Source organism: Eurytemora carolleeae, unplaced genomic scaffold, assembly GCF_000591075.1.
Source record: "Eurytemora carolleeae unplaced genomic scaffold, Eaff_2.0 scaffold248, whole genome shotgun sequence".
NCBI classification, from domain to species: domain Eukaryota; kingdom Metazoa; phylum Arthropoda; class Copepoda; order Calanoida; family Temoridae; genus Eurytemora; species Eurytemora carolleeae.
The window spans coordinates 1-15,154 of NW_019396210.1; the positions used below are offsets into that span (position 1 = coordinate 1).

General features: G+C 31.4%; 1 protein-coding gene across 2 annotated transcripts; it reads right to left on the reverse strand.

The window, feature by feature from the left end:
- Positions 1–54: 54 nt before the first annotated feature.
- On the reverse strand, positions 55–15,154 carry LOC111698236 (1-phosphatidylinositol 4,5-bisphosphate phosphodiesterase delta-4). 2 transcript variants are annotated; one of them, XM_023468520.1, is made up of 16 exons: positions 14,956–15,154; positions 13,312–13,440; positions 12,430–12,533; positions 11,374–11,435; positions 10,041–10,076; positions 9,468–9,559; positions 8,488–8,566; positions 6,593–6,812; positions 4,604–4,656; positions 3,595–3,857; positions 3,200–3,340; positions 2,540–2,596; positions 1,568–1,632; positions 1,492–1,517; positions 1,295–1,374; positions 55–400 (listed from the first exon to the last, which is right to left on the reverse strand). In XM_023468520.1, the coding sequence occupies exons 1-16, from the start codon at positions 15,061–15,063 to the stop codon at positions 275–277; spliced, it is 1,641 nt and encodes a 546-aa protein (XP_023324288.1). In that variant the 5' UTR covers positions 15,064–15,154; the 3' UTR covers positions 55–274. The 2 variants fall into 2 exon arrangements, 1 of the variants encoding a protein (XP_023324288.1); XR_002764494.1 differs by lacking the exon at positions 1,492–1,517 and having other exon boundaries at positions 313–400.

Below are 15,154 nucleotides of genomic sequence, written 5' to 3' on the forward strand. Positions count from 1 at the left end.
ACCTTACTATCTTCCTTTTTATTATGAAGAGCGTTGAGAGAAGGGAGTCTTACGATCAAATCCTGAGAAATACCACACGGTACATGTATTAGGTCTTTAGGGAAATCGCTAAGTAGCGAAACACGATGGTTAAAGCAGAAATTCACAACTTGTCTTTACATTGTGTTAAACTATTTAAAGCCGAATAATTGTCTTCTCTGTTATTTCTTTTAATCCTAGAAAATTGAAATGCCGTAAAAGATATTGTAATTTTTCCGCAAGAATACTACTAGACTTACGGAAAGGACTTGATAGAATAATGGTCTATTAAACCAAACACATCATCAAACTTGATAGCAGGCTCCAGAAATAATTTCTTGTTATTCTGGATAATTCTCAAAGAAACAACCTTACGCTCGTCCTAAACACATATTGGTTTCATTTATCTACATAAAAACAGTGAGAACCAGAAAACTGTGCAGAAATAGGAAGACGACATTAAATTAAAATTAAGGTGTATTGCATACTGTTTCAACGCAAATAGTGTTTAGGTGTATGCCAGGAAGACAACATTAAATTTAAATAAAGGTTTATTCGATGCTGTTACTATAGTAGCTTAATTTTGTTGAATTAAAGTATTAAATTTGTTGTCTGAGTTCACTGAATAATAAGCTGGGTTCATGTTCATTGAAATATCTGAGTTAAAAACTTGAGTCTAAAAGTTATCATTGTATTGTTTAAACTGTAAAAAAAACATTATTATGAAAAAACTGGAACTGAATAGTCCCAGGTACCCAATTTTAGCAAAGTAAACAAGTTTGTTTCCGATACAGTTAACACTGTGGTTTATAGGTCTCACGCTCTCAAGTAAACATTCATGAGAATTTTGCCAATTACTTCTTAAAAACCAAAACTAACAACAAGTGCTTTATAGTGTTAAATGTAGATGTAAAAGGCTAAAGAAAAGCATAAGTGAGTTAGAGCGGTAAAATCTAAGCCCAAGACGTAGCGACACTTCAAAGTCGACCCTGTCTTAAAAATTGATGAGATTGTTTATAAACAGACTGAATATATGTAACAGGGTCAACGATACGACTGTGCAACCTTATAAACTATTCAAAGTCTTCAATTTCACTCCCAGATTGAGCGAGAAAAATAAACTTTGGTATAAAATTTAGTTTGATAAATTGTCTTATATGGTCAGAAATCTTTTTAAAAAAATACAACATTCAAACTAAAACTTTTTGTCAACGTTGTAATCGTAAAGTGACGTATCTAATTATTATAATGGAAGAAATATATCTAAAAGTTAAACCTGTCTTGAATCCAGAAGTATGAGGAAAATATCTCCGTGGAAAGAATGGATTGCAAATTGACCAGATTCAAGATGTTCTTCTGTATTCAATTAAAAAGTAAAAAAACCTCGAATAAAGATAATCGCAAATTCACTTTGCTCATATATCTTTCTCTAATAAATTATTTTTAAAAATATATTTAAATGCACTTTTTTGCCTGTTTGATAGATGTAGCTTTGCGCCCTAAAAACAAAAACTATTTTTTTCTTTCTAAAAATGTTCAATTTATTAACCTGGACACAGCCATTTCTCCTGCAAACCATGGATATGGATACAAAATTGATAAAGGGTTTAAATCCTATAAAAAGATATTGTTCAATGTATAGTAAAAAATTATAATTCTTTAATTTCAAAAGCGAAAGAAAATGTGAAAATGAAAATTCGAGTTCTTGCAACAAACTGTGATTTTTCCATACTGATTTCTTTGCAACCAAAGTCGTAACCCTTTGATATTTTAAACCTTGAATTTTGTCATATCAAATTTAAGTCTAAGTTTAAAATATCAAAGAGTAACATAATCAGGTTGCAATGATATAATGATTAGAAAGTTTGTGGCAACAACTTAGTTCCTTTTCTTGTCTTTTTGCCGTTATATTTGGTCAATAAGGTCGAACTGAAAAGTGATAAAAAAACACTACATTTTTTAAACATCATATTTATTTTCAAACTAGCTGAAGGGCCCGGCGTTGCCCGTGGAAAAAAATTTGAAAAAAATGTTGGTCTTTAACACCCATGAGTGCAGTCCACAAAAAATTTCACCCAATCAGTCCAGCCGTTTTGCCGGCTATACGCAACATATATATATTTCTAAATTTGGCTTGTTTGTCTGTTTGTTTGTATCCAATAAACGTCAAAACGGCTGAACCGATCGGGCCAAAATATTTTGTGGGACATCACGTGACCACAGGGAAGGTTTATGAATGATAAAAATAAAAAAGTGTGTTATTAAGGTTTTTTTGTAAAAAAATTTAAATTCTTGAAAATCCGCGAATTTTTTTTTAAAAATCCGCAAAATATTTTTCTTCTTTGTTTTAAAATGTAAACAAAAAGAACATGTTCACAACTAAATAGAAGATGGGCACGAAGCGCCCTAAAAGCCTAGTATAATACAAATGTCTTGTTTTATTATATAGATTAAACAAAATTCACTCAATAAACATTGTAAAACTTATTTCAAACTTATTCCAAAATGTTAAAGTGCAAACCTCCTTTATCCTGAGTTCTGTTTTGTTCATCTCGACAGTAACTCCACGCCATCCGTTCTAGAAACAAATTGAGTCTTTGCCAAAAATTCAAATGTTCTAATCCCTATATCTATGCCACCTGATGGGGAAAACCCTTGATATTTCAAACTTCGATAATTTGATCTAAAAGACTCCTTGGTTTGAAATGTCTAAGGTCTACGTCATTGGATTGCAAAGACTAGAAAATTAGATTTTGTGGGAAAGACTCAATTCTTTTTATCAATATTGAGAATTCTTAAAGAGAGGAATCGCAAAATTCAAAAGAGGAGGCAAGATTAGTTTAAACTTAGACTGAGTAGAACTCTGTCCGCTGATCATGAAGAAGGACTGCTGGATCTGTTGACTCGAGCTTTCTTGATATCTTCAAACAAAGTTTTGAAATACTTTTTAGAAATATATAAAATCCACGAAAGGATTAAGTCATTAAAATTTGATTAAGTTTTCGCCACAAAGTCTAATTTTCTAATACCTTTATCTTTGCAATCCAATGTCGTAAAGACATTATATATTTCAATTTATAAATTCAAATAATATAAGTTTGAACTTTAAACTATCAAAGATTAGTCTTCCTCTACCCACGTTTTTAATAAGGAAACTTCCCATTTTGAAATTTTATCCTACATTTTTCATTTCAAGAGCTCTGGCCTTGATGTCCGGTTCACTGGACAGGATCAGATTTTTCTCTCCTTGTAAAATTATCCGGTTTTTTAAGGAGTAGAGAGATGGCAACCGTGTCTGGGGTTTGCGCTCTTTTCCCGGAGCCTTGAAAGGAACTGTAAGAGTAATTTCAATATTCAGAGAGATACATGTCCGATTCAAAACGGTACCATACCCTTTAAACCTTTGTACACTTTGCTAGTGTACACTCGCACGGTTTCTTAAAACTTAATTTACCGCAACATAAATGAGAATATCTACGAAATCCTTGAGCAAACAAAGGTTTCTAAAGGGTATCGTTATTAATCGGACATACCCCTATTTCAATGAAAGGTCACTCGTAATTACGCGTACAATTCCTTTAATAGTTTCTGCTTGAACACTGATGTTAGCATCTGTGCTAACCGTCCCTGATTCGTCTGATTGCAATGAATCCGCAAGGAGATGATGAGCGGCATATCTGATATGATGAAAGCATATTTGTTTATGGATTCCAGAACTTCTAGTAGATCTAAAGGTTTGACCATCTTCTCTAGTCTAACATGAGGACCCTCCTTACTATCCCAGATCTCTAGATCAATACACTTAGCTCCGAGCAACAGCAGAGACTTGAAGGACTCAACTGAAATATTTCAAACATAAAAGTTACACAGCACAAAATCAATGTAAAACATTATGTGAAAAATAAATAAATAATAGATGTTTTTCCTGCAACTTTTGATTGGCACAACAAAGTTTAAGACTATAAAATTACATAAAATTTAGTATTTTTTTATTTTCCCTGTACTGTAATCAAAGAAAAAAAGTAATTTTTGTAAATCAGCTGAAATATTTTTCCCATTTGCAAGCATATAATAATACAGAGGGTAATATTTTTTGTTCCATTGATCAAAGAAGCCGGCCCCAACCCCCTCCTTACCGGCTCGAAACAAAAATAAGTTTCATAAAGAAACGGTGAAGACGGTTAACGATTTTGGTTCATAAATGGCTGATCGTTTAAAAGGCTAAAAATTAACTGTAATACGCTACACGTTCAGAAATTCAGGTTAGTTTCAATCTATTGAAGAACAATTTCAATACATTTTTTAAATTTCATTCCAATCAAGCGCGTCTAACAATTATTGTTTTTTAATGTTGTTCTTCAAACCTCCTTTTTACTAATATTTCGCAAATTAACGAAATTCCAAAAATTTTAAAATATTGTTTTGGACAAAATTTCTTTATTTAGAGCGGTCTTAAACCTTAATGGGGGTTTTGTGAGTTGCAACAAAATATTTGGGTCTGATTTGATCGACACAAAACAATTAAAAAAAATACCAAAAAAAAATCAAACAAAGAATACAAATGATATATGAGTTTAATTTTAACCTGTTATTCTGTTTTGATTGTCCAGAATATAAGCAGAGCTGATGTAGTATTCACTTAATAACATTTAATCAGTGTTTTTATTTATTAAAAAAACGATAAATAAAGGTACTGAAGCCTTATTTCAAGTGACCCTGTATTTATTAAAGGGCATGTCAAAACAGTCCCTTTAAACCGTTAGATCAAGTAGATTCCCATACAATACATGATAACGTAGATATTGATTATAGTACAATAGATGGCAACGTATAATTGATTCTAGTACAATAAATGATAACGTAGATATTGATTCTAGTACAATAGATGATAACGTGGATATTGATTCTAGTACAATAGATGATAACATAGATATTGATTCTAGTACAATAGATGGTAACGTAGATATTGATTCTAGTACAATAGATGATAACGTAGATATTGATTCTAGTACAATAAATGATAACGTAGATATTGATTCTAGTACAATAGATGGCAACGTAGATATTGATTCTAGTACAATAGATGGCAACGTATAATTGATTCTAGTACAATAAATGATAACGTAGATATTGATTCTAGTACAATAGATGGCAACGTAGGATTTTATTCTAGTACAATAGATGGTAACATAGGAAATGATTATAGTACTATAGATGATAACGTAGATATTGATTCTAGTACTTTAGATGATAACATGGGTATTGATTCTAGTATAACAGATGGTAATGTAGAATTTGGTTCTATTACAATAGATGGTAACGTAGAATTTGATTCTATTACAATAGATGGTAACGTAGAATTTGATTCTAGTATAATAGATGGTAATGTAGAATTTTATTATACAATAGATGGCAACGTAGCATTTGTTTCTACGTAGAATTTGATTCTAGTATACAATAGATGATAACGTAGATATTGATTCTAGTATAATAGGTGGTAATGTAGAATTTGATTCTATTACAATAGATGGTAACGAAGATATTGATTCTAGTACAACAGATGGCAACGTAGAATTTGATTCTATTACAATAGATGGTACCGTAGAATTTGATTTTAGTATAGTAGATGGTAATGTGGAATTTTGATATACAATAGATGGCAATGTAGATATTGATTCTAGTATAATAGATGACAACGTAGATATTGATTCTAGTATAATAGATGATAACGTGGATATTGATTCTATTACAATAGATGGTAACGTAGAATTTGATTCTAGTACTTTAGATGGCAACGTAGGATTTGATTCTAGTACAACAGTTGGCAATGTAAAATTTGATTCTAGTACAATAGATGGTAACGTAAAATTTGATTCTAGTACAATAGAGGATAACGTAGACAATGATTCTAGTACAATAGATGGCAACGTATAATTGATTCTAGTACAATAGATAATAACGTAGACAATGATTCTAGTACAATAGATGGCAACGTAGGATTTGATTCTAGTATAATAGATGGTAACGTAGGATTTGATTCTAGTACTGTAAATGGCAATATAGAATTTGTACACCCTCAGTACAGCTGTATTTTCACGTCACAATTGTGTCAATTCAGTTTTTGTGTCCGACAAAATTATTGATAATAGTGATAATTATAGTATAAGTGCTTATCTTACAGCATAATTTTATGTGTTGTTTATTTTTTGCTTTTACACTTTTTTACACTCTTGGAAAACATATCAACTAATGTGAGAAAATTTCGAAAATTTCATTTTCCTTGTAATATTTGACACATATGACGTCGTGTATAATTTCCATTTCTCTGTCGCCACTTATTGTATTTGATAATCTAATTGCGATTAATTACCTATGCATAAATATGCGCAAGTCATTTTTACACCCACAATAGAAAAAAAATCAATTTTAACCGGGACAACTACTGATATCTTGTTCATCCTTGATCAGGCAAAAAGGTTTACAGATAGTCCACTCTGTTAACAAAGAGTCACTTTAAAACAAGCCTACAGTCCCTTTAAAAAACAAATATTTGTAAAATAAAAACTCTCAATACCTGAGAGTCGCATGTTGACTCTCAACACTTCTCTCCTCATCCTTGAGTACAGAGTTAAACTCTCCGGAGTACAAGAACTCTACAAACTCTGAGTAGATGAGAAAAGGGAATGTATCATGATCATAATCGATTTTATGAAATCTTATCAGAATATTTTCTAACATATCAACTGTCACATTCTCCATCTTCTGATGCTCCTCGAGAAATCGGCGCAAATCCCCTGAAATAAAATATGTTAAATATCTTAACAGGGACTGTCGACATAACTCCATTTAAAGGAACTGTCGACATAACTCCATTTAAAGGGACTGTCAACATAACTCCATTTAAAGGAACTGTCAACATAACTCCATTTAAAGGAACTGTCGACATAACTCCATTTAAAGGGACTGTCGACGTAACTCCATTTAAAGGAACTGTCGACATAACTCCATTTAAAGGAACTGTCAACATAACTCCATTTAAAGGAACTGTCAACATAACTCCATTTAAAGGGACTGTCAACATAACTCCATTAAAAGGGACTGTCAACATAACTCCATTTAAAGGGACTGTCAACATAATTCCATTTAAAGGGACTGTCGACATAACTCCATTTAAAGGGACTGTCGACATAACTCCATTTAAAGGGACTGTCGTAGTAAATCGAGTATCTACATGTAGGGCTGTTAATCGTTTTAAAAACGATTGAAAAAAAACGAGTTTGTTGTTTAGCTTTTCGTTTTTTCCTAAAAACGATCGGTTCCGACAAACGAACCAATCGTTGAGAACTTTTGAAACCGAAAAACGAAAACATCGTTTTCTTTAAAAACCAGAATATCATTTTTGTCTAGAAATTGGATCAAAGGGTATTGTTGTAAATCTGGTATCTACAATCTACATGTGAATCTGGTATCTACAATCTACATGTAAATCTGGTATCTACAATATACATGTGCATCTGGTATCTAGAATCTACATGTGAATCTGGTATCTAGAATCTACATGTGAATCTGGTATCTACAATCTACATGTGAATCTTGTATCTACAATCTACATGTGAATCTTGTGTCTACAATCTACATGTAAATTTTGTATCTACAATCTACATGTAACTCTTTAATGGAAAATAAGACAACATTGAAAAAGAGTGAAATGTTTACAAGAAAATACTTTGCCTCACATGATCCCAGGAAAGGTTTATGAAAGCTCAAAATTACAAAAATTTGTAACCAAAAGTTTTCGATTCTGTAAAATTATGAAATGTGCAAAAATATATTAAATGCGTGACTTTTTTCTTAGTGTTTTATGTTGTACGTAAGTTGCTTACAGATAGAGCCACAATTAATAGTTTCAAAAGAATATGGGCGAGAAGCGCCCTAAAAGCCTAGTTTATATAAAATTCAAGATAAAATGTAGGTGAAGAAATTGATGTGCAATACAGAGTTGAATTTGGATATTAATTTGACCGAAAATTATCTAATGTTTAAACTTTAGTCTTACACAATTGAACCCGGCCCTGTAATTTAACAATGAGGGCTTTTTAGGCAGATTTTTAAAAGCAAATAATTCATCAGGACAGATTTAATTTCATCAAGACAGGTTTAATATCTTCAGGACAGTTTTAATTTAATCAGGAAAGGTTTAGTTTCATCAGGACAGGTTTAATTTCATCCGGACAGGTTATTTTTCATCGGAACAGGTTTAATTTCATCAGGACAGGTTTAACTTCATCAGGACAGGTTTATTTTCATCAGAACAGGTTTAATTTCATCAGAACAGGTTTATTTTCATCAGAACAGGTTTAGTTTCATCAGTACAGGTTTAATTTTATCAGTACAGGTTTAATTTCATCAGGACAGGTTTAATTTCATCAGGACAGGTTTAATTTCATCAGGACAAGTTTAGAAAATTACCTTCGGTCATTCCTTTCTTTGACTGAATCTGGCGACTATACTTTTGAAATATATCAACCAAGATTTCATTTTCATCCACCTAATTTAAACCTAATATGTAGTTTAAACCTAATATGTAATTCAAACCTAATATGTAATTTAAACATAATATGTAATTTAAACCTAATATGTAATTTAAACATAATATGTAATTCAAACCTAATATGTAATTCAAACATAATATGTAATTTAAACCTAATATGTAATTTAAACCTAATATGTAATTTAAAGGCATAGAGAATAGAATATATATTAGATAGAATTTACTAGAAAAAAGTGTAAAACGGCCATTTTGTTGTACTTTTTCATACTGCAGGTGTACTTTACATATTTATGCTATATAACCTTTTGGGCCCTGGAATATCATTTTATAGAAAATCTAAAATTAATGTTAAAAGAAAACCAAATTATGAAATAGGCTGGTTTATAATTGACCTATGATCATTTCACATAGACTCTATAATGCCTTCCACTTTACAAACGATGATTATCCGTTACAACTATAAATTAAATGATGTTTTTTATTAATTCATTATAAAGTTTATTTAACAGCTTTAAAAATTTCGAAATTGAAATGAATAGTCTAGGGAACATACTGTATTTGTGTACTCTACTGCATATAATTTGTGAACATTTGCATGATTTGTACACTCTGAACTTCCTTTCAGGCTGAAAGGGACTGAAAAAATTCATACCGAGAGATTCTTTAAATTCTCCTCTAATATATATTCTATTCTCTATGTTTAAAGGGACCCTTCACAAAATTCTGTTAGTTAATATTGTTAAAGTTTGAAATATCAGGTTGCATGTAGGGAGCTGCTTTAACTGCTATGTTTTATTTCAGATAATGTTATGTTAATCAGATTTCGGGTTAGACTGCCTGATGAAAATGCTGTAAATAAAAAAGGGGTTTAACAGTTTTTTTAATGACATAATTATACCTGTGAATAAAACATATTTTCAACAAAGTTCATAAAATCCAAAACATTTAGTTCCGGTCCTTCCCATTTACTAGTGCTTATTCCCAGTAATCCTAAATATTCATCTTTTTCATAATTTTTTAGAAAATAGAGTAAACCTTTAATATTTTGATGGATTTTATAATGATAATAATAAAATGATGACTAAGTAATGCACTGATAAAAATTCCACGTCTTTTTGTCCCAAATCCTGTTTATGTAAATTATTTTATTTCAACTATTTAAAAAATTGTTATTTTTATTTTTTATTGATTTAGACTTTATGCGTAGGATATAATTATTATTTTTTCAAATAATTAATTAATTAGTATTAAACTGCCTCAAGTATGGCAATCATAATCACTGCCTCTATCAGGTATTTACTTTTTCAAAATATATATATGGAATTCTATGAAATTATGATAAATTAACTCATTGCGAAAATATTTCAGAATCAAGCTATAGGAATTAATAGGATTCACAGATAAAACTGATTTGTATCTTTATTTGAAAAATAATTTAGAACTTGAATGTTTAAATTTCAAATCGACTTACCAACATATTGGGAGGCTTCATCAGTAGATATAGTTTCTAGAACAAATTAAAACGAGAATAAAAATAAAATCTAAATATGGATATTTTTTAATAACTCCAATATGGATTAGACTCACAAGAGTATCCATAAAAGCCTGATCAAGAATAAATTAGATATCCATGTTATTGATTTGAAAACTGATTTTTTTAATTTTTCATTTAATTTTTAAGTTAGAAAACCGACGATATCTTCAACATTTTGATCGGACTATACTGTATCAAGGGTAGTGTTGTGAATAGGGCAATCCCCGCTTTTTTTTAAATGGAGGGGCACTTGAAATTACAGCGACAGTTAAAGGGACTGTAAAGGAAAAATGAAAGGGGGTATAAGCTGAAAGCTAATCACTTTAGCTCTTGATCACGACCCATGAAAGTTATATCTGATGTTCCTATCTCGAGAAATTGATATACAACTGTGTCTAATTTATACGAAAATTCATATATATACAATTTTGTATAAAAATAGAAGGTTTAAACAGATCATATTCAGCAAACGCACAGCGAATCTGAAAACGAAGATATCCCAAAGGAAGCTAATCCTCACTTTGGTTTGCTTCAATTATAATCTTATAATTTTTATTTTTAATTTTAATAGATATAATTGATAATATTATTTATAAGTCCGAATTACGTCACCAGAACTCCCACCAATGGAAGTGCAGTATAGAGGTCACGTGTTTCTGTCTTTATCACGTGACCAATATACTACATTCCCATTAGTGGGAGTTCTGGTGACGTGATACGGACTTAAAAATAATATTTTCGATTATATATGTTAGAAATAAAAATATAGATGATATAATTTTAAATGGAGCAAACCAAAGTGAGATATGGCTTCCTCTGGGATATCTTCGTTTTCAGATTGGTTGTGTATTTGCTGAATATGACCTGTTTAAACCTACTATTACAATACAAAGTCGTATATATAAATGAATTTTCGTATATATTGGACACAGTTTTATATCAATTTCACGAGACAGGAACATCAGATTTAACTTTCATGGGTCGCGATCAACAGCTAAAGTGATTTACTTTCAGCCTATACCCCATTTCATTTTTCCTTTACAGTTCCTTTAAGTATGGCATTGAAAAAAGTTCTGATCTTTACAAACATTGAAAAGGACTATTCAGAATTAATGAACCTTTCGTCAGATTTAAATATTTTTAAACATAGTTTTTCAGTAAGAAATGTTTGGATTTCTGAAGAGTACTAATCGACATTGAATCCATGTTCTATATTTACCTTCCTTACTCCATGATTTATATTATATTTATCAATCAATGAATTTTTTGCCTTTATTGATTTTATTCAACTCTCGGGAAAAGAAATGGATGCTCTGCTGATACCGATACTGACTAAATGCCATTTTTTTTATCAAATACAGTGTTAGGCGATTATATCAATACAATGAAGACGACTTGCAATTTCAATATTGATTTATATCAAGCTGTATAACAGCTTGAATACACATAAATATAGAAGCCAAGAAAAGCTTTCGATTAAAAAAGTATCTCTTTAATTACTTGTAAACTTGTAATTCGTAAAAAGCTTATTAACAATCAAAGCTTAAATAAAAAGTCGTCTTCATTGTATTAATATAATCGCCTACCGCTGTATCAAAGCTAAAATCTTTTTAATGAACTTAATGCGTTTATTTAACTCTCGCATTGCAAGGAGACTAAATCTCAATAATAGAAACTTCTGATTTAACCAGTGATAGGTTGGTTATTCTTCATGCAAGGATAGAAAAAATCTATTCGAAACTTATTTGCATTTCCTAAGAAAGTTTTCATCTTAAAGGGAGTGTTCGCGAAAAATGAAAGGGGGTATAGGCTTAATACGATAAAAAAGCGCTTTTGATCGCTACTAGTCTTACTTCTATCTGTTGCGTCTATAAGGAGAAAATTGTTAAAGACGTCTCATACCGAAGAAAGTAGCGCCCATACAAATTGAGAAAATTGCAACATACGACTTAGACCGTAAAAATCAATTTAATTTCAAACAAATCATTCAGATATTACATCCTATAGTCATCGATTATCTTTCGCCAGTTCGCCACATTTGCATATAGTTTATATTTTATAATATTTTTTAACTTTGGAATAATTTTCCAGGTTCTTGAAATATTCAAGGAATTGAGTCTTTACCACAAACTCAAATTTTCAAATCCTCATATTATTGTAACCTGAGGCCGAATTTAAAGAATTTGAGCCGCTGCTTAAATTTAAGCCGCGGCTCAAATATGGTTTGTTTAACAGAAAATTGTGATTGTGTATAACCTTTGATATTTCAAAATTTCGTTGCAAAAACTCAATTCATGAATGAAACTTATGATAAACATTAGTTTTCCTGAAGTTTCTGATGAAAAAAGCAACATTTGAACACAAGGATTCACTTGGAAAACGGAGAACAATGGATTGTTTTCTTTCCCCCCAGATCTCCAGCAGGTCTGACTGTAAACAAACAATTTTTTTATCATCTGTTTTATACAGTGAGGGAGGGAAGGCATACATCACCTTTTTTCGTCCAGCCACAAATACGTTCAATTCAATTTCGTCCGACCACACCATTTTTGTACAGGGATATGCATAAATAATAGAGATTTAAATGACGACCTTGCAATCTTCCTCATTATATATGATTTGTAATTATCTAAACATCTAGATGAAATGGTAAAGCATATTTAGAAAGAACTGCGATTATGAAATATACATGCATATTGCATAATTGTGAGAGCTAAACAAAATGGCTGTGAAGCGTTCGTACGTTGTAAAATTTAAATAGTACACTGTACAGTGTACTGTACGTACAGTCTGCGTATACAGTATGTAGTGTCCTATACAGTATACAGTGTACGGTATATGCTGCACAGTTTACACTGCACAGTCTAAACAAAACTTTGCAATAATGTACACTGTTCACTGCACACTGTACAGTGCAGTGGCAGCATAATTCCAGTAGAAGTAAATATTTCCATTTACTGATAGCCCCGATTGAAGAATTCATAACTCTGATTGGATAATGAGATAGATAGAAAGATAGATGTTACCGCCATATTTCTATTGGTTTAGAATAGACAACAAACACATGACTCAACATACATGAGTGGTGGAACACAGACGTCTCGTAAGTTTAAGTCCGATAACAACAACGGAATTGAAAAAAAACTACTGACATTTTTTATTTTGATTTGAGAAGTAAAGTTTTTTTTTTGTTAAAAATTCTTGTTTCCTCTGTAAGAACAGTGACTAAAGTTGGGTCTATGTTTTCTGAAACACCTTGACCATTAAGCACCAGATAGTTGAGATCATCTTTAAACCATAGATTCAGATCTTCTGTCTCAGCTGTTTCAGAGATACACTAAACATATTTATTCCTTGTATAATTGGTTTTTTACCTATATATTTATATAGAGATCGGTACTAGAGATCGGTACCAGAGATCGGTACCAGAGATCGGTACCAGAGATCGGTACCAGAGATCGGTACCAGAGATCGGTACCAGAGATCGGTACCAGAGATCGGCTGCCAATTTAAAAGCTCTTTAAAACCATTAAGAAGTTCCTACTTTTAGCAGTAGCTTTACAAAAATTTACGAAGTCAACCATTTTGTAAAGTTTGCATGAATTACAAAATGTGAAATTTGGATTTTGACGATTTGGCGAAATAGGCTTTATCATATCATATCTTGTCAGGTCATATCAGATACGAAAATATAACCGTTCGTTAACGTAACAGATTCGTTTTTATGCCCTTATCTTCTATAAATAAATCTGTCTGTTTGTTTGTGTCCAATAAACGTCAAAACGGCTGAACCGATCTCTCACTCATTTTTGATGCGGCATCTCACTTGAGCGTAGGGAAGGTTCACGGACAGGCAAATTTGAGGCAATTCAATCGCAAAGTGAATAAATACTAAAGTGGACCAAACTCATAGTTGGATGACGACATTTTATGTCCCAAGTATTTAGAAATATGTATATATATATATAAATTGGTCTGTATACGGAGTGTACAGTACAACAGAAACTGGACTCCCTTTGTTTACAAACACAGACTTAGAATTTATATTTAACTTAAATATAAGTTAACGTAAATTAAGATTTCAGAAGTGAATTTTAGCCATTTTACTGCACAATAAATGATTTCAGACAACACAATAATGCCTGCAAGTATAATCTGTAAAACAAAGAATGCACAATTTGTGATACCGAAAAATGAAGATCTTCGAAATATATCTCTTGGTCTTCGCTTTTGTATTTTGACAGATTTAAGAATGGTTGAGAACTAGACACAGTTTTAAAGATATTAAGGGCTTACATTTCTTTTTCTTTTTGGGAGGGGGGAGGCCGACCCCCCCCCCACTGATCCAGGAGGGGGATGAGCCACCATAGCCCCCCCTGAATACGCCTCTGGATGATAACATAGATCTGTGTTAAGAAATTTACAAACATATTTTAAAATGGAGTGAGATTTGAAACAAAACTAAGCAGTTTTAAAGATAAATTCCTTTAGAACTAGAAGTGCCAGGCAAAATCAATGAATTGATTAAGCGACTAAATAGTATTTACATATAAACTACAAATTTTGATTTTAAATCGTGAAAATTTCGAAGTTCTATCTGAAGACGACATTTACATGGGTCTTTAGTCTATTTTTTCTAGTCTTTACTTTCCAAACGAAATCTTTTCATGAAATTATTTCCAAATCAAATAAAACCTTATGGCCCAACCTGTCGTCGTTTCCTTAGTCTGTTCCACTTTAGTATTTATTCACTTTGATTCAATCGAGGAGTTATAATCGTACTTACAAACAAACAGAGATTACTACTTTATATATATAAATTTATGTAACTTTAAATTAATGTATATGATACCGAAGAGGGACGCTTTTTAAAGGTCCAGTCGAAGCGGATACACGGTATACCGTCCACCAGAAGATTTTCAACTTGGAAGAATCTATCTTCTTCGTTCTCCTTCGCCATTGTATTTGTTTTACTTTTCTTTGCTTTTCAATTTTTCAGCTGTGTTAATATATATTCTAAACTTGATAAACTAAACTGTTCTTTGAGCCTG

Bases quoted from the DNA above. Each gene is read 5' to 3' on its own strand.
- LOC111698236 (XM_023468520.1), bottom strand. From the start codon at position 15,063: ATGGCGAAGGAGAACGAAGAAGATAGATTCTTCCAAGTTGAAAATCTT. The intron at 9,560-10,040 runs GTAAGTCGATTT...ATGAATATTTAG, and splicing joins TGAAGCCTCCCAATATGTTG to GATTACTGGGAATAAGCACT. The intron at 4,657-6,592 runs GTATTGAGAGTT...AATGTTATTAAG, and splicing joins AGTCAACATGCGACTCTCAG to TGAATACTACATCAGCTCTG.